The sequence below is a fragment of the Dendropsophus ebraccatus genome, chromosome 4, assembly GCF_027789765.1.
Source record: "Dendropsophus ebraccatus isolate aDenEbr1 chromosome 4, aDenEbr1.pat, whole genome shotgun sequence".
Classification (NCBI taxonomy): domain Eukaryota; kingdom Metazoa; phylum Chordata; class Amphibia; order Anura; family Hylidae; genus Dendropsophus; species Dendropsophus ebraccatus.
The window spans coordinates 139,243,452-139,262,285 of record NC_091457.1 but is presented as its reverse complement, the minus strand read 5'-3'; the positions used below and the strand labels follow the sequence as shown (position 1 = coordinate 139,262,285).

General features: G+C 43.8%; 1 protein-coding gene across 1 annotated transcript in view; it reads right to left on the bottom strand.

Moving 5' to 3' along the window:
• Positions 1-3,516: 3,516 nt before the first annotated feature.
• The window catches only part of IPPK (inositol-pentakisphosphate 2-kinase), a 48,456-nt gene continuing 33,138 nt past the window's right edge, over positions 3,517-18,834 (bottom strand). Inside the window, exons 5-13 of the mRNA XM_069967181.1 lie at positions 18,377-18,495; positions 17,327-17,416; positions 14,785-14,843; positions 13,298-13,370; positions 12,914-13,196; positions 8,620-8,770; positions 6,729-6,831; positions 6,119-6,198; positions 3,517-5,473 (exon numbers count right to left, since the gene is read on the bottom strand). Of these exons, the coding sequence (XP_069823282.1) occupies positions 5,248-5,473; positions 6,119-6,198; positions 6,729-6,831; positions 8,620-8,770; positions 12,914-13,196; positions 13,298-13,370; positions 14,785-14,843; positions 17,327-17,416; positions 18,377-18,495 (1,184 nt within the window). The 3' untranslated portion in view covers positions 3,517-5,247. The remainder of the gene's footprint in view (positions 5,474-6,118; positions 6,199-6,728; positions 6,832-8,619; positions 8,771-12,913; positions 13,197-13,297; positions 13,371-14,784; positions 14,844-17,326; positions 17,417-18,376; positions 18,496-18,834) is intronic.

Here is an 18,834-nt window from a genome sequence, read left to right as displayed (position 1 = left end):
TGGTTCTAATGAAGGTACATCACCGAGGAAAAGAAATATCAGTACACTGGGGGCGCCAGGCGGCGTTTTGAAAAATGGACCACGCCAACAAGGTAGTTGAGAGGGGGGATTCACTTAGGGAATGGTACATTTGCTTTAACATAAAAAGGAGGGGCGGGGAACCTTCACTATAGTACAAGTATAAATGATAAAAATCCTATTTAAATATCTCCAGCAATTCTCTAAACACAGGTCTCCCGTCATCAGGTCTTATAACTACATTTTATATAGGTTTTATAGAAACAATAACTCGAGTGGTCAGCTCACCTCCCCTTACCCAAGGAACATTTCTGACATTTACATTAAAAAGAAGCACTTTCCCCGACAGGTACATACACTACATGGCCAGAAGATGGCGACAACTTCTCATCTGTGGTTCCGCCTTTTTCATTAGTACCCACTGATAACTAGTGACAGGCGGCATGGCTATATGCTTTATTTTATACAATTTTTTTTTTTTTTGTCAAATGCAGATTTCTATTCTACAAGGCTGGGGATCAAATGGGATACAGAACTGTACAGCTCCCACTGATGTCAGTAAGGATGTAGTGTTTCCACCACGCAGGCAGCTCCACCATACAGCATTATAGTGTAAGAATATTCTGCACTAGAAGAGATGCTTACAGGACTCTATGATACAGCACACTCTTTATCCATCACGTATGCATTATGGATTCATAAAACTGTACATTTGTACTAACTTGTAATGTACTCCTAAAGGGGTACTCTGTAAAAAAACAATTAAAGACATATTTGTGTAAATAAAAAGCTGTTACAAAGTTATAGAACTTTTTAATGTTTATTACTTTTTAAATAAAAGTTAAGGTAGTTTTGCAATACTTTACTTTCTCTACTGCAAAGAGCTCTAAAACAGGCTCTCTACTGCCCCCTCTGGTTAAGTCATGGTGTGCAGACTTCCTCCTCTGCTGCATGGCCATCCAATGTTATTCCAGCTAGTGAGTTCCAACACAGAGGAGCCATGGTGTGTCAGCTTTCTGCACCAGAGACAGTAAAGAGACTCAAAACAACCCTAATATGAATTTAGTAAAGATACATATAAAAGATTATATTCCCTTTGTAACAGCTTGTCAAATTTTAGGATGTATTTAGTGAAACTTGAAAGGTCTCATCTCGCTTAGGCCTTATTCACACGTTCTGTGAATCATATCTGAAATTGTGGACATAATATATGGTCCCAAAAAAATTTAAAAAAAAAAAAAATCACTGAACATAGAAAGAGTCCTTCCTCCCTGCCCACCACCATGTCCCACAGTAGTCCTCACACCTTAGGCCATGTAGCGTATGACTACATATAACCAACAATGTACAACATGGATAATAAGACTTGAGAAAAAAAAAAAAATGTTCCTACATCTAAATCTCCTTCACAATTCCTCACGTAACCTTCATCTTCACAGGGAACATAGATATATGCTCTAGTTATACATTGTACTTTGTGACATTTGCTATTTCCTTTCGCAGACATCAATGCATGTATAAGACTGATGACAGCGACACACCAGGGCACCAGGGCTACGCAGCAGACTCATAGACATCAGATATTAGCAATATTCCTGTCTGTGTCTCTTACTCAGGCAGAAAACATAGCAGCGTGGAGAGGAGACAACATGCCGTGAGACATTGAAAAACATTATGAGCACCAAAAAAAACAAAACAAAAAAAGTACCTTCAGTGTGCAGTAAAACCCATTAAGTATTATTCCCTAATATACTATCACTCACAGCAGATGCAACCCAGGCAGGTATAGAGAAGGTTGGCAGCTGTAGGGATGTCCTGTAGCTGCCCTGCTCTCTATATATACACACACGCACACATCACTTCTGCTAGAATATGACTGTTTCTTAAACTGTAGCTCCACTTCAAGAGGTTTTGGCTAAAATAGTAACAAATATGATTGAGGGGCAGGTAAGAATCTCCACACTGGCTGGAAGAGAAGGCTTTCATCATTCCACCTCTATACACACATACTTCAAGGAGGCTACAGCCAAGAAGGTTTCCACCTAAAACACAAATCTACTGCTAAATGAGATGGCTGTGTTAAAGGACTTTTCCAGGCAAAGTTCATTGATGATCTATTTTGAAGACAGGTCATCAACCTAAGATAAATGGAGTGCTGATCGTCTGTCATGGCTCCAGCATGCACAGTAAAACTTGCAGGAAGCATACAAAGAAATATAAGGTGTAGTGGTCACGCTGGGTACTGCAGCACTGCTCCCATTTACTTGAATTGAAGCTGAGCTGCAGTAACCCAGCTTAGCCATTACACAATGTATGGCGCTATCTGCTTCCTGCTCTGTTGAGGATGGGTTATAAATAAAATTTGCCTGGAAAGCCCCTTAAAAGATATTGGTAATTTTCTGTCTTATTGTAATTTTTCTATCAATTCATGACCTTTTTTTAGCCAGCCTGTTCAAGCTACAACATTAGACTAGATCAGTCTATGAAGACAGGTTAATGGCTACAACTAGAAATGAGCACAACTCAAGCATGCTCAAGTCCAATTGTTAAGCATTTGAATACCTTTGGATGAAGAAGTTGGATGCAGCCCTAGGGTGTCCAGGAAAACATGGATACAGCCTTTGGCTATGTTCACACTACGTATAGAGACCGGCCGTTCCGTAACCTGGATGATCTTCCCGGCAGCAGAGCTCTGATGTGGGCGCATCACCGCGCACCCGCATCAGAGCTTTCCATAGCACACAGTGAAGCAAGCGGCCGGAGCCGCTCGCTTCACTGTGTGAACTGACAGGGTTTCCTACGGCCACAATTCATTGAATTGGCGATTGCAACAACGGCCGTACTTTTACGTAGTGTGAACATAGCCTATGATTGTATCAAAGTTTTCCAGGATTCCCTAAGGTGCATCCAACTTCTTCAGCCACCAGTACTTAAATGCCCAAATATTGGATGCTCAACTTGCGCTCATCTCTAGCAACAACCAATATGATGGAAACCTGAAATATGGCAATAAAGCTTGTGTGGCACAGGTCCTATGGACAAAGATTGCTATGTGTGCATCACAACTAATAAAAGTGAATGTGGATGCAAGCTGCCACAACCAGAAATCCATCCTGGATAGATTTCTGGTGACTGTCAGGCTGCAGTTTGTGACCCCATCAGCTAACATTGCTGTGCTGCCTGAACTGCCCAGCACTGCAGCCAAAGTCATAGTATCTCTCTAACCTGGCAGTAAAAGAAACCCAGTTTCTAAAATCATTGGCCACCACAATGTCTGCCAGCAAGTGGCTAGTTGTCTGAGAATCCTCATGTAAACGTCTCTGTGGATTCTAAATATTTGCAGAGTGTCACATAGTAATAAATATAACTGTGTGGTAGGAAGTCTAGGTTTCACACCTCCAGAAACGAGTGGTTCTTTTACTACGAGCACAGAATAAAGCAGCGCTATAGACTATGCCATGAAAGCATGAGTAATGTGTAATCCTGAAGCTATATATATATATATATATATATATATATATATATATATATATATATATATAAAATACACCAGTGTTATGTGAGCAGTCCTCAGGCATTAAAGGGTTTAGCCAGGAATTTTTTTTTTTTTACCACCTCAGAAACAACTCTACTTGTGTCTATGGACCATGTCTGGTGTAACAGCTCTGCCATGCTAACCTCAGTGGGGCCGAGCCACAATCCATGAAAATGGTGATTCTGTTTAAAGGTACATTCACACTTACCGGATCAGCAGCCGATTTTCTGCTGCGGATCCGCAGAAGATTTCATTTAAGTAACTGAACACAGCATCAAATCTGCACCATCAAATCTGCTGTGGATCCTGTAGGTGTAAACGCACCCTAAGGGCACAAACACACACACCGTATACACAGCAGATCTGCAGCAGATTTGATGCTGTGTTCAGTTATTTAGATCTAATCTGCTGCGTATCGCAGCAGAATATGTGCTACAGATACGGTGTGTGTGTGTGTGTTTGTACCCTAAGGGTGCGTTCACACCTACAGGATCTGCAGCAGATCCGCAGCAGATTTGATCAGTTATTTAAGTGAAGTCTGCTGCGGATCTGCAGCAGAAAATAAGCTGCAGATCCAGTAAGTGTGAACGTACCCTATGGGAGGTTTAAAAAAAAAAAACAAAAAAAAAAAAAACAGCTGCTTATTTCTGATCCCGGAGAGACCCTTTAATAGTTGAGTCACTGAGCTAAAAATTCAAGTCTTACAATACAACCAGCACCAAACGGGACGGCAGAATAGACGTCTACATTACACCGCATCATGGGAAAGTACTCCGATCATACAGGATGAAGATGTCACTGTCTACAATTCTGAGGTATAAGGATCTAGCAACCAACAAAAGGATCATTGCTGCCTCTGACATCACATGAAAATGGAACATTGTGTAAAATCATTGTTCCCACATACAACACAAAGGGAAGGGGTCATAAACTTGAAATATGTTAAGACTTTACCTCTGGCGGCTTCAACGCAGAGGGACTTTCCAGTATACTTACTTAGACACCTAATAAACTCTATCCTAGTAAAGAACAAAACACATATTGGGACTGGAAGAACAATGGGAGGTTTATGGACGCAGTTCTGGTTCTTCTTCATATGACAATCTATAGGACGTTTGCAGACAATAATAATCTCTGGAATGGAAAATGGAAACAAAAAAATGGCTTCCACGACCTATAAACATTAAGGAAATCCAATCTGTTTGCATTGCACATTATATAAAACCACAGCCTGTAAAGAGATTCATACAAGTCCTTACCCTGATACAGCACAGACCTTTGCATAAGGCTCAGTTATTAGAGGTATGCCTGGACCTCCCCTTAGGCACTCTATATGAAAGCAGCAGAATGAATGCAAAGGACCAGGATTTGTCTACATAACGGCAGATGGTCCTTTTTCAGTATACAAAGGTAATCTTATAAACTTTTAAATACAAATATGTTGTAGTTTTGTCTTCAGGTATCAAACAGTCAGGAGAAGCAAAGGCCTTATTTACAGTGTACACCATGCAACGACGAGTCGGCCCCTTTCCTGGTCTTGGTTCTCAAAAGTTCACAAAATGAATAAGCATTGCGTCTGCATTACAAAAAGAAAGGGTGGCGCTCTGCCCCGCATGCCGGATCAGCAAGACAAAGTGACAGCATGACGTAGCAGCATTCACCGCCAATAAGAAAAAAAAAAAATCCTCTCTAAACTATACTTGGTGCAGGAGCAGGGTGCAGTCTTCACTCTCTGGAAAGATGAGCGATGTGCTCGGCTCCTCCCGAGTCTGGATGCTTTTTAGGTAATGGTTAACAATCTTACTGTCCCGCTTGTATTGGTAGGGTATGTTCTCATAGGGCTTTAGGTCTAAGTCCAGGATGGAAACAGAATACATGAAGCTGGATCTGGAGGCTTTTATAAGAGGTCTCTGATCAAAGCTGAAACAAGAAAGAAGTAATGCAAGTAGATGAGGGGTGAGCGATCATACATAAACAGTCCTATAAGCTGAGAGCCTTAATGCCTGACAGTCTGCACTGGCCTCTCAATGTAAAGGGGTCTAAGATTTCTAATGTGGATTCTACAATTAATTTTCCGCCTATTTGCTGCGGGTTTATGCTCATTTGACAAGAGGCATAGCGGACTGCCTGGACCTCCAGAGATCCTAAGGGCAAGATGCAAGAATAATAGTCAAGTGTGATTGTAACTTATGTCATCTGGTTCGGACATTCAATATGACTAGACAATTCACAGTATGCACCAAGATCTGGCTAAGATACGAGGTAAATCTATATTGACATCCACCTGTATCTGGTAACTCTATACACCCTAACTCCAGGCGAGTCTAGTGAATACTGCTTAGCAATGTATAAGCTATAAAAGGGTGTTCTCATCTACTGGCAATGTTCATCACTAATGTATGATGACAAAGCCCCAAATCACTGCCATACTGCAGGTGATCTAGGACTGTCTGATTAATACATACCTAGATAGAGTTGTGATTGGGTACCGTCTATATTTGCTTTTGATTGTGAAAAATAAAAAATTTTCTAGAATAAAAAAAAAAAAGCTGTAACGGCTCTCACCATTCTTCTGGAACAGTGGGGGAGAGGGCGATCATTACTGAACAGTCCTTGGCCGTCATCGCTACTCGGTACTGCTGAATCTGAAAGAGAGAGACACATGTAAGATTAAAGGTTTCTTTTAAAAACAAGCAAGGGTGTAGCTAAAGTTCACAAGCCCTGATGTGAACGCACGTCCCCCCCATCTATGGTCTTATAGATATTCTGTGAGGTAAGTTACATGAAGTGGGGCTCAAGCTCTCACATCTGCCCCTGTCAGTGCTGCTGCACAGACCTCCGCTAAGAATTAGAAATGAATTTTAGCAGGTCAGGCATAAGCAATCAACCTTAAAGTGAGGGGGTCCCCTGATTAATGGCAGTGACCACCATTATCACAACAGTGCCAGGGAGCGACCCAGTGGTCCAACAATCCCACTGCTGCCAGACCTGACCCTTAACAGGGCCATACCAACCCACAGACACTGCTGCAGCAATGGTCGCAACACCAAACCAGTGTGAACAGATCTCTTAATTCACCAGTATGCTGCTTCTAGGAGAACACATCCACATAAATACCATCCTACTCAATAACCATCCATAAGAGATGATGCCATGTATAACAGTCTTATCTTACCTTAGTTACTGCATACTCCACACTGCCGTCATCTTCCAATGACAGGTCCTTTAGCCTCTCAAAGAAGGTTTCATCATAAGGTCCATCTAATAGCAGAGTACTTCTAGAAAGAAATGGACACAGCAAACAGAATGATGTGCAAATGTGCTTTACTTGGCCCATATACCCATTGTCATCTCCAAAATACACATCCTAGCTTCACTGATGAATAAAAAGCTGTATATGCTTCGGTTTTAAAAATACCTATGCAAAATACACAGTGCACAAGTGTGAATGAAGCCATACTGGTGGTAAATTTTTCCAACCCTCATAACTTTACATACATATTCTTAAACCATATCATGTGTGCCTAAAAGTTTACAGTGTAAATGTACTCGGCTTTTTTTCCCAATCTTGTAAAACAATGCTGCTCTGCCATCTAGTGGTGAAAAGCTGAATGGCAAATATTTCATATGCAAGCTAAATAGTCTATGACCTCTGCAGCAAACACTAGAAAAAAATATAGGAAAATCTTCAAACCAAATAATGAGCCCTGCTTCCGTATATAAACTCTAGGTAGAAACTACAGGATATGCAGACATAACTATCTTTAAGCCTGGAAGTTCAGAGTATGTCCCTGTATGTACAGTAATAGTTACATCTGTTATTCCAGGTTCACTGCTCTTTCCTGGATCACAATGAACTTTCCTGCTCTGCTATATTAGGAATATCCCACACCCATCTCTCTCCTATAAACACGGTTGTCGCTCTTCCAAACTCCAAAAGGGTGCGGCAAAGAGGACGAGGCAAACTACGCCGCTTTGTTCTGGGGAAAAAAAAAAAAACTTGTGTGTAATCCTTTGAAAACTATTATGACAAAACACGTACAAGCCGGATCTGGATGCTACTCAAAGACGCCCTCTCCTGAGGACACAAATCCTGGAAGCATCATCATCATCATCATCATTATATGGCTGAGCAGTGTTTAACCCTTTCTATAAACCCATTAGGAAAAAGGGTCATTTTCAAGGAGGGAATCATTCCACAATAGAAAACCTGTAGGTAAAATCAGAGCAGCAAAAATGCATGAAATATCAGAGATTTGATGCACGGTTGCTGTGGGTTTTTAGTCTGCATTACGTAAATTAAAAAAAAAAAAATCCTTTAAAAATTACTTGTTGCAGTTTTGCTGCAGATCTACAACAGAATCTACAATAATAAAGATATATTGTGCAGTTGTGGCCTCTGATTAACTGAAATATTAGCAAAATCTGCAGGTCACACTTTTATGTCATTATTTTCCACATTGTTAAAGGAGTTATCCAGGTTGTGTGGTATTGCAGCTCAGTTCCATTGAAGTGAATGGAGCAGAGTTGCACTGTTTTTGCAAAAAAAGCATGTTTTTTCTAATCCTGAATAATTTAAGATCACATCCATATCGCTGCAACTGTAATACACACTTCTGCATGCAAATCTGCTCTGTATACAGCCTTAATGTGACTGTATAAGTGTATATTGTCAGTGACCATCATTATACAATCTCCTAGTTCCCATGTGTATCCCACAAGCCGCCTTTACATGCAACTAAGAGAAAACCTTACAGATGTCCACACTGGAACGTGACTTCCTGCACTATTCACAATCAGGTCTAGCAGGTACTGAAGAGCTAGGCCCCTCACATACCTGACTAATATGGTGGCTGCAGGTACAATAATAAGTAGTTAGTCCTATTCCCTGACACATTCTGGTCCATAAGAAGCCAGACTGCCCCCTAGATGCTACTAATAACAGGTTGTGTGTCTCCAGGCCTGAGGCCATGACCCCAGCCGTGTTCTCATGTATTCACAAAAATGTAAGGAACCCAAATAAGAGAACAGAAGTTTATAGACCAAGACTAGGAAGTCATTCTTACCGCTCCTCAGGGCACTCCTCCAGGTACTTCTCTACCCTCTTATACAGAGGGTGCAATCCTTCAATGTCGAGCATGTCCAGCATCTGAGCCTGCAGCATTTTATATAAGATACATCCCTTAGGTAACCCTGTGCTCTCCATCTTGTGTTTACCTGCAGGAAAACAATGAAAGGTCTCAGTCCACAGCAAAGCACCTCAATGGCCAACACGGCCAGCTGTCTGTACATTGCTCTGGGCACATGTGTGGTTGGCAGAGATGGACAACCTATAACAAGCTTGGCTCCTTTTTCTTAGGCCCCATTCACACGTCTGTGTCAGTTTTTACTGTCAGGAAATCCTGATCAGGGTCATCAGGAAAGTATCAGGATTTCCTGACAGTAATCTGTTTTTACCTTCAGGAAACCATCAGGAAAAACCTTCAGGATTTCCTGATGAGAAGAAAAATAGGACATGTATTTCTGCAAACTAGATGGTCACAGTATGCAGAAGTACAACTCCCATCATGCCCGGCTGACAGGTCATGATGGAAGTTGTACTTCTGCAGTCTGTGGTCACCCAGGTTGCAGGACATGATGGGAGTTGTACTTCTGCAACCTGGATGGCCACAGGCTGCAGAAGTACAACTCCCATCATGACCTGTCAGCAGGGGCATGGTGGGAGTTGTGCCGCGGGTGCGGGGGTGCTGCGAGTGGCAGCGGGGGGTGGCAGATTTGGTCCGGTGTGGTACCTGCAGACAAGGCGGCGGACGAAGAGGGAGGAGGCGGCCGAGGGAGCAGGAGGCCGGGGCAGAGGCGGAAGGTGGTCCGGGTGAGTGGAACTCCGGACACTTTCCTGATTTGCATCAGAAAAGCGTCCGGGGCCCGGGCGCTCCCATAGACTCCTATGGGGGCGTCCGGGCCGGATTTCTGGACGAAAATAGGACCGGTTCTAAAAAACCCGGTCCTATTTTCCGGAACGGACACCCTTCCGGAAAAGTGTCCGTGTCGAATGAAAGTCTATGCGTCCGGAAATCCGTCCGGATTTCCTGATAGGAAATCCGGGTGGTTTTTCCGGACTTGTGAAGGGGGCCCTAGATCACACCAAGCTAACTTCATGGATCTTTTACTTCAATGAGCGGCTAAAAGTACAGACCTGGGATAGCTACCTTCCTGCAAAAATAACTATAACATAGACGCGGGGTGGGGTGGAGGTGGGGATGGGGGTTGGACATGTTGGGGTCTGAGTGCTTAGAATATGACAGATCATGAGCAGGGAAAAAAAGTTTACCCTATTTTATAAGCTCCCTGTAATGTGGCATTTTACCCATTATCTATCTAGACAACAAATTGTTACTTAACCCTTTAAATCAGCGGTGGGGGAACCTCCATCCCGCGGGCCACATCCGGCCCCCGAGACCCCCTGATGCGGCCCGCGGCTCTCCTGTGATGTGCGCCGCTCTGGTGGGGAACGAGCCGGCATACACAGCATCCTCTGACGGCTGCCAGACACAGGAGGATGCCGTCTGTGCTGGCTCCTTCCCCACCAGAGCGGCGCACATCTTTAGTCTCCTGCAGGCCGGGCACAGGCTAGAGGGGAGAGAAGAGGACCTGGGCAGCGTGGGAGCGGAGGAAAGGTGTGGCATGTTTATTTTTTTTATTTGGGACAGACACTGGGGGCTAAGTACACTTCCAGGGACATGACTGGGGGTTAACTAGACTAGCAGTGGCATCACTGAGGGGTTAACTAGACTAGCAGTGGCATCACTGAGGGGTTAACTAGACTACCAGGGGCATCACTGGGGGGTTAACTATGACTAGCAGGGGCATCAGTGGGGGGTTAACTATGACTAGCAGGGGCATCAGTGGGGGGTTAACTATGACTAGCAGGGGCATCAGTGGGGGGTTAACTATCACTACCAGAGGATTCACAGGGGGTTAACTATGACTAGCAGGGACATTACTGGGAGGTTAACTATGACTACCAGGGACACCACTGGGGGGGGGGGGGGGTAACTAGACTACCAGGGACATCAATAAGGGGTTAACTACAGCTACCAGAAGCATCGCTGGGGGTTAACTCTGGCTACCGGGCATCACTAAGGATTCACATTAGGTACAAGGGCATCACAGAGGGTTAACTACAATAGCAGGGGCACTAGGGGCACAATACTTTGCCTTGCCCCGGGTGCTGCGCACAGTATAACAGAGTGCAGCCCTCGAATGATTTTATTACTGCCCGAATGGCCCTAGACACGGAAAAGGTTCCCCACCCCTGCTTTAAATGATCGCCAGCACAATTGCTCATCTGACTGCAGGAGTGGGACTCATAGTGGCTTAAACTTTAGATACAATCTGCTGTTCACTGCCTGTTAGGTAGAGGTCCTATTCCTCGTTGCTTGTTTGCTCCTCGTTCTCCGCTCGCTGCTGACGCTATTCCACGCGGCAGCAGCGAGCGAGTCCGGGGGATCACTGATAGTCCAGGCACTCCATAGGATATAGCGGCGGTCTGCTGCCGCTGCTCCTATTCCACGGATTGACGGCAGCAGATCGTTGCTATATAAGTTGTTTGTCTTTCAACATGTTGAAAGACAAACTACTTCAACCATCAGCCGACATGAACGATGTTGGCTGATCGTTGCCTCCTATTCCACGGGACGATTATCAGCCATAACGGCCGATATCGGCCAAATACTGCCGATAATTGTTCGGTGGAATAGGGCCTTAAGTCTGTCTCTGGTAACTGGGACACCGAGACAGAGGGTCCCCCACTAAGTTTAATCAAGGCTTCCCTAACATCTGATTACCCAGAGACTTCTGTGAAGCATAATCAGCAGTGATACTACTGAGGTTTTCTTTCCGCTAACATGGAAAGATGTCACTCATCTGAGGCAAGATGTGTGGAGTACTCGGACACCTGGCGCCAGGCGTCCGAGTACTCCACACATCTTGCCTCAGAAGAGTGACATCTTTCCTTGATTTCCTGACTGATCTTGGATCAGCGGATGGGCAGCAGGCGACAATCCATTGAACTAAGCATCAGACGGTGTCAGGCTCATAGCGCGACCCCCCCCAAAGGTGAGAGATACCAATTCATAGCTAATACGTAAGTAACATGGCACTATGCAAAGCCAGTGCATCACTAGCCCCCTTCCTCACATACATGATATAAAGTAGTGAACTGAGTAAGTCATCGGCCCAGCACAGTGCCAAATTGTTCAGTTCTGTGCACTCTCTCTAGCACTATGTTAAGGCATAGCAGGCCCAGCCCTGGTCCTGTCCCCTAAAATGGAGAGAATGAGAAATAGCTGTGCACCACAGGGGATCAATAACAGCAGTGAGAGCACTAACATCACATTGTCACACCAAAGGCTTTCTATAGGAAAACTGCAGGTTTATTAAACTTCTTTTGAAAGTATAGGCAATGCATTAAGCCATTTTGTATCCTACGTATTTGTAACTTTGATCTTACATAATTTATGTCACTCGCCCTTCCTTAAACACAGGATTACAATGTCAGACATCTGCTCAGTTTAGAGGAAATAGTTCTAAAGAATGGCAATGTGGCAAGCTTGTTCTTTATGATCATACAGGAAACAACAAATAACAGCGGTGATGTGACACGCCGCCTTACATTTGGACATTTCCTTAGAAGACGACTGCCCTAGGCCCAGTTATAACGCTGACTATACAGCCAAGACAGATAACTACTCAAAGACAAGTTCACTCAAGTTAATAGTTTGCTGCCATAGAGAGAGAAGAATAAACCACTACGCATCTAGTAGTATTTATCTCCATATAATCCTACAGATTTCCATTAAAGGGGTACTCCGCAGTGAGAAAACTTCTGATTTAGCGCTGCAGTTAAAAAGAAAAAAGAAAGCTATGCTAGCTAGAGATGAGCGCAACTTGAGCATGCATTTCAATACCAGTGGCTAAACAAGTTGGATGCAGCCCTAGGGAGTTCTGGAAAACATGGATACAGTCATAGGCTGCATCCATGTTTTCCAGGACTCCCTAGGGCTGCATCCAGCCATCTGTAATCAAATGCAGAGTGTTCAGGTTCAGATGAAACTGAGCATGCTCGAGGTTCGCTCATTTCTATCCAGATAGGAAAAACATAGCAACTCTTTACCAGAAGCAGCACCCCCCTTGTCCTCAGTTTGTGTGTGTTATTGCAGTTCTGTTCCATCAAAGTTAATTAAATCAAATTGTAATATCACACAAAAAACCTGAAGACAAGAGTGGCGCTGCTTCGTGTTCTAAGTCTGAACGTTCCCAAAAATTAGCAACAGCAACGTGCATGTAACTAGTTCTTACCGCTTCTCAGATACTCTGTGCAGAAGTGACTAGCCTCGCAGTAATTCCTTCCCTGTGACCCTGGGATGGGCTTCATGTTCCCGGCTCGTCCAGTGTCAGCACTGGTGCTCAGCAGCGTGGTGGTCAGCACATGAATCAGTTCTTTCAGGACGTTCTTTGTGCACTGAGGTACTCCGCCCAATCCATTCGCAGGGAAGAAAAATGGCCTCAGTTGGCGAGCGAGCTCATTCAGATCAGAGAGGTACTCCTGATCATCCCGGCAGCCATAGATTAATTCTCCATTCTTAAAAAACAAACAAACAAAAAAAAAACAGGTAAGCCAAGAAATAGCAATGAGATCAAAGCAAACAACTATACCAGATCTGGGTGATAAGGGAGACGTACCTTAAAGATTTTTAAGTTGTTTTGGGACTCCTGAAGTAAACTCATCAAGGCGAAATGCATCCTCTGCTTATGGCTGTGGGGACAGGAAATCCTTATTGCTCATATGATTTTCTCCCAATAATAACAATATTTCTTTGTATAGCGCCAACAGATTCCATAGTGCTTGAATCTGCCCAGTATACAAGTGTTTCAATCACTTTTACTAGATTAAGACTTTTTCATGAAGTATAAAAGGGTTTTTCTAACAACAACAACAACAGTATATTGTAAGATTATGGAGTTCCCAATTTAAAGTGTCGTTAAAAATTTTTTTTTGCAGAAATCAATAGTCCAGGCGATTTTAAGAAACTTTGTAATTGGGTTTATTAGCCAAAAAAATGCCATTATCTGCATGTAAAAAGCCTTTTCCCAGGTCCCCCCTCCTCTCCTTTCTGTCATCCACTCCTCAGAATCAGGAAATCTCGACTGTTTTTTCATCAGTCGGATCCTGTCTGGTCTATGAAGAGGGGAGGGGGAAGGATCGAGATTAGCTGAGAGCGGAGAACAAAGGATTGCTCAGCAGGGGAGCTATTCAGAGCACCTAATTAGAGGTCAGTGGTGACTGTCAAAGGAGAGAGCCTGGGATGTGAGTGTAAATTAACTCTTTGTTGTCCTGTTTTGCTGCTTTTACTTTCTCTCTCCATTAGGAAAACCATAAAGACAGGGGGGAGAGCTTTAAACTGCTTTTTCATGCTTTTTCGGCTAATAAAACCAATTACAAAGTTTCTTAAAAATCGCCTGTACTATTGGTTTCTACAATAAAAATTTTAACGACAGTGACACTTTAAGGAGATCTGACTAAATGGAACCCCAAGATTGCTAGAAAACACTTGGCTGATTATGTATTAGTGCCAGGATAAGAACTTTAAAAAGTTTTAGGGTCTATTTACACAGAAAGATTATCTGACAGATTATCTACCAAAGATTTGAAGCCAAAGCCAGGAACAGACTATAAACAGAGATCAGGTCATAAAGGAAAGACTGAGATTTCTCCTCTTTTCAAATCCATTCCATTCCATTCCTTTCCGTGTAAATGGCCATTAGGGCCCTATTACACGGGGCGATTATCGTGCGAAAAATCATTATACTGTTCGATCTAAATGATAATCGTTCTATGTAATTACAGGCAACGATCAAAAAATCGTTAGTATGTCGCTGATTTAGATCTGAACCTAAAATTATCATTAATCGTTCGCTGTAATTCCAGTTTTCTATGATGACAGTGACACCGGGTCTCAGGTGCCTGAACAGTCTGGATGACATTTCAAAGGTTTTATAAATGACACAAACACACAATACATTACTGAATCATATTGTGTTGAAACCATCACGAAATTGATTACATCCTATGTGAATCACTTTATAGCCACAGAGACCACACAGGGAGTGAATGCTCAGCTATGAAGCTGCAGAGAAATCAATGTGAAAACCAATAAATGGATAAGCACCCCGAGAAGAGATCCAACGGGCAGTATTTGCTAATCCGCTTCCATTTTCCTTTGGCAACCTAGAAACAAAAGAAAAAAAAAAAAAAAAGTTATAAGAAACAAGATGCTGATCTTCTCAAACACAAAACAGGATAAACGGGTAGACCAGCGCTTCTCCAACTTTTTCTACTGGAGCCAACAGAGCAAAGTAATACCTGGGCCCCACCAGACGGGCCTCACTATCTCAGGTGGAAGGCTAGCCCTCATTTGTCTCCTAAACTCTGAATAACATAAGTACAAAATGAGTCAATATTGTTCCTAAACCAGAAATAGTTGCCGCCAGAGAAAGGACTGTGCTGCTTATAGTCACTTTTATAAAAACTAAACTGCACCCCCCCACACCCATCTGTGCCTCACCAGCATCTAGGAGGCGCCTCACAGTTTGACAAGCATTGGTGTAGACGACACGAACACAGGAGCCGCTCTGCTAATGTATGGCTATGACATGTGTAGACACCATGGAGGTAGAGGAAAGTAAATTTTATTATTTTACACTTCTAAAGCAATGGCTGCATGGAAATAGTTAAGTGTTGTGGGTGTGTATTGTATACACACAAATATACAAAGCCCTTGCTTCACAATCATTGAGCAGTGTAATAGGCTCGGTAGGCGAGCGTTGGTCTTCCCAGTTAAAGTGACACTGTCACCCCCTTTTTGCATTTTGACTGCTCTCCACAGGTGTAAAGGGGACATGTAACAGCTTTCATTACTTATTTTATATTATACCTCATGGTGCTTGTTCTGGTAAAAAGTGGTTTTGATCACCTGTGGATTAGTATATGTGGGCGGGGCCTCGCAGCCTTTGTGTCACATCGCTCTGCCCCCAGCACCACTTAGCCCCGCCCCCTCAGCAGCCATTGGAAGGGCCAGCTCTAGGCGCCCCCCCCCCCCCCCCCCCAGATTATCCCACACAAATGGCCGCTGAGGGGGCGGGGGCCTATGCGTCGATTACGTCACGGATGGGGACGGGGCTAAGTGGCGCTTGGGGCGGAGCGATGTGGCACATAGGCCACATATACCAATCCACAGGTGATAAAAACGACTTTTTACCAGAACAAGCACCATGAGGTGTGATATAGAATAAGTAATGAAAGTTGTAACATTTACCCTTTACACCTGTGGAGAGCAGTCAAAATCCTTTTCCTTGTGAGGGTCCATTTACACAGAAAAATTATCTATTATCTGCCAAGGATTTGAAGCCAAAGCCAGGAACAGACTATAAACAGAGATCAGGTCATAAAGAAAAGCCTGAGATTTCTTCTTCTTTTGCAGATAATCTGTCAGACAATCTTTGTGTAAATGGACCCCTAGAAAAAGAACTTTTAGGTGGCCTTCACACATACCGGATCCATAGCGGATTTCACGCTGCAGGTTTGCATCGAAATCTGCTGCGGATCCTAGTATTGTGAAGGTCTATGGGGTATGTAACCCAGCCCCTTTAACCGCCCGCAGCCCCGGAGCATACATCACCTGCTCCAGGCTCCTGCTTGCTTCGGAGCATCCCAGCATCACCCGGCGGTCAGCCAATAAGTGAGCTGCCCCACCGCAGCGCACTAATTGGCTGACCGCTGAGAGATGCCAGAAGGCTCCGAAGAAAGCAGGATCCTGGAGCAGGTGATGTATGCTCCGGGGCTGCCCCCGGCCCAGAGCATACATTACCTGCTTGGCGCCGCGGCCGTGTGAGGCTTCCGGCTCCCCTCGCTCCTCATCAGCCATTAGCTGTGGAGGGTCACATACTGGCAGCAGAATGAAAATTCCGCTGCTGGTATGTGACCCATTCAACTTCACACTACCAGGATCCACAGCGGATTTTGCTGCAGACTCGCAGCGTGAAATCTGCTGCAGATTCGGTACGTGTGAAGCTACCCTGAGGCTAGTTTTCACATGTACATGATTGCAGTGGATATCAGGCTAGGAGTTCCGCAGCGAAATCTGCTGCGATCCTGTGTCCTGTCATCTTCTACAAGTTTACATACTCACAGCGGATTTTTCATTCTGCTGCAAGTATGTAAAGCCCCGTCCCCCATACCCGACCCTGCCTGTTTATTACTTTACAATGTCCGCGCTCCAGCCTGCTTCTCCGGCTCCTTGGTGTCCTGTTCCGTCAATCAGTGCGCTGCCGTGCCGGAGCCGCTGATTGGCTGAGCAGAAAGTCAGGGAGCCGGAGAAGCAGGCCAGAGTGCGAACATTGTAAAGTATTAAACAGGCAGGGCCGGGTAAGTGGGACAGAGCTGTATGTAAACCTATAGAAAATGACACTACACAGGATCGCAAGGGATTTTGCTGCAGAACTTAGTGTTAAATTCACAGCGATCCTGCACATATGAAACTAGCCTGAAATTAATTTGCCTGAATACATGCTGGCAGAGCAGCTATTTCCCTAGGAGCCTTTGCCAAACTATTGTAAGGCACACCACAGGAAAATAAGTATGTCTGTGTACGAGAGATCCCGGGATCCTTGTGATGGATGGGGTGCAGGGTATACAGTATACAGGTTACTCACCTTCTGATGCTGGTGCATGCAGAAGCGACACACCTTCTTCTTAATCTCCTTAGTGATATGGGCTGAGGATGGGATAAATCCACACTTGGGCTATAAAGAGATCAAAGAGAAATAAGAGAAATTGTTCAGAATCCCAAATGATTTGACTAAGAAATCTTGGCATGTGAAGGTTTACAGAAAGAGTTAACAGTAGACTCTGTCCGCCTTATGTCTATGGCTGGACACAGATGAAACAGGAAGAAGAACACAATGCAGCTTATTCAAGGCAACAACTCAGGTTCCTCAAAGTTGGATCTCTGTATCCCCTGGAACATGATAGCCCTGATCCCTGCAGTAACTACCCAGGACATGAGCACTGATCGGGATCACGACATGGAATTCCAGCTTATACTACATGTGCTGTTATAGTGTTTCACATGGCGTACTGCATGACCCCATCTGGAAACATTTTATAATTATATAAACTATACTGAATCTTAAAGGGTCGCTGTTACCAGAGAGAAACTTTGACATGTTGCAGAGACTGCAGTTTGATTGGTGGGGATGCGAGTTTTCAGACCGCCAATAATTACAAACATCTGGCACGTTGTTGTTAAAGGGGCACTGTCACTTTTTTTTTTTTTTTTTATTAAAAACTGTAACTTTAAAAAATAAGTGCTTTAATTTTTTTTATTTGCATTTGGCATCACAGTTTTAAAACACTGTAATCTGTGATGCCTGCATAGGAGGAGAGATAGAGAGCGATAAAAAAAAAAAAAGAGCTATAGAGATAGATAGATAGAATCTCTATCAGTTTGTGTTTAAAGCTTTGTTACATTGAAGTGAAACTGGATTGCAATACCTCACACAACCTGCGGACAGAGGTGGCGCTGTTTTTTTGCAAAAAAAAAAAAAAAAAAAAAGCCATTTTTTTTATTATTCTTCATGGAATACCCCCTTAAATGCTTCACTCCCCGGCTCACTGCATGAAACAGACTCCATTCTAAGTCTATGGAGATTACGGTGATATAGATTTCACAACATATTGCAGCACATGGTAAGTCTTCTCACCTTAATCTCGATGCAAAATATCGGCCTGTGCTCGATAAAAGGGAAGGTCTGCAAACGGGTGAGGTTAGGAAGGCACATGGCATACCCGCTGACATCCATCTCTTTCTCACATCGAGACTCTGCAGCAAAAGACAAGAGACAGAGTAATGAATGGACGAGGAGATCACATGTATCTAATAACCTGACTACATAACAGAATACAGATCACACCGAAGAGTTCTGCAGCATAGGAATATCACAGGAGGCAATGAGACCACTGGGGGGAGAGGAAGGATGTGTGGATGGGGGCACTGCTGTCAATACTGGAGACTGACTTGACTAAAGTGAGGATATGGTAGGCCCAACTGAGAAAAATAGGGACCTTAAATGGGTACTTCACCAAAAAGTCTCAAGTCTTCCAGTACTTGAGCTGCTGTAGGTCCTGCAGGAAGTGGTGTATTTTTTCCAGTCTGACACAG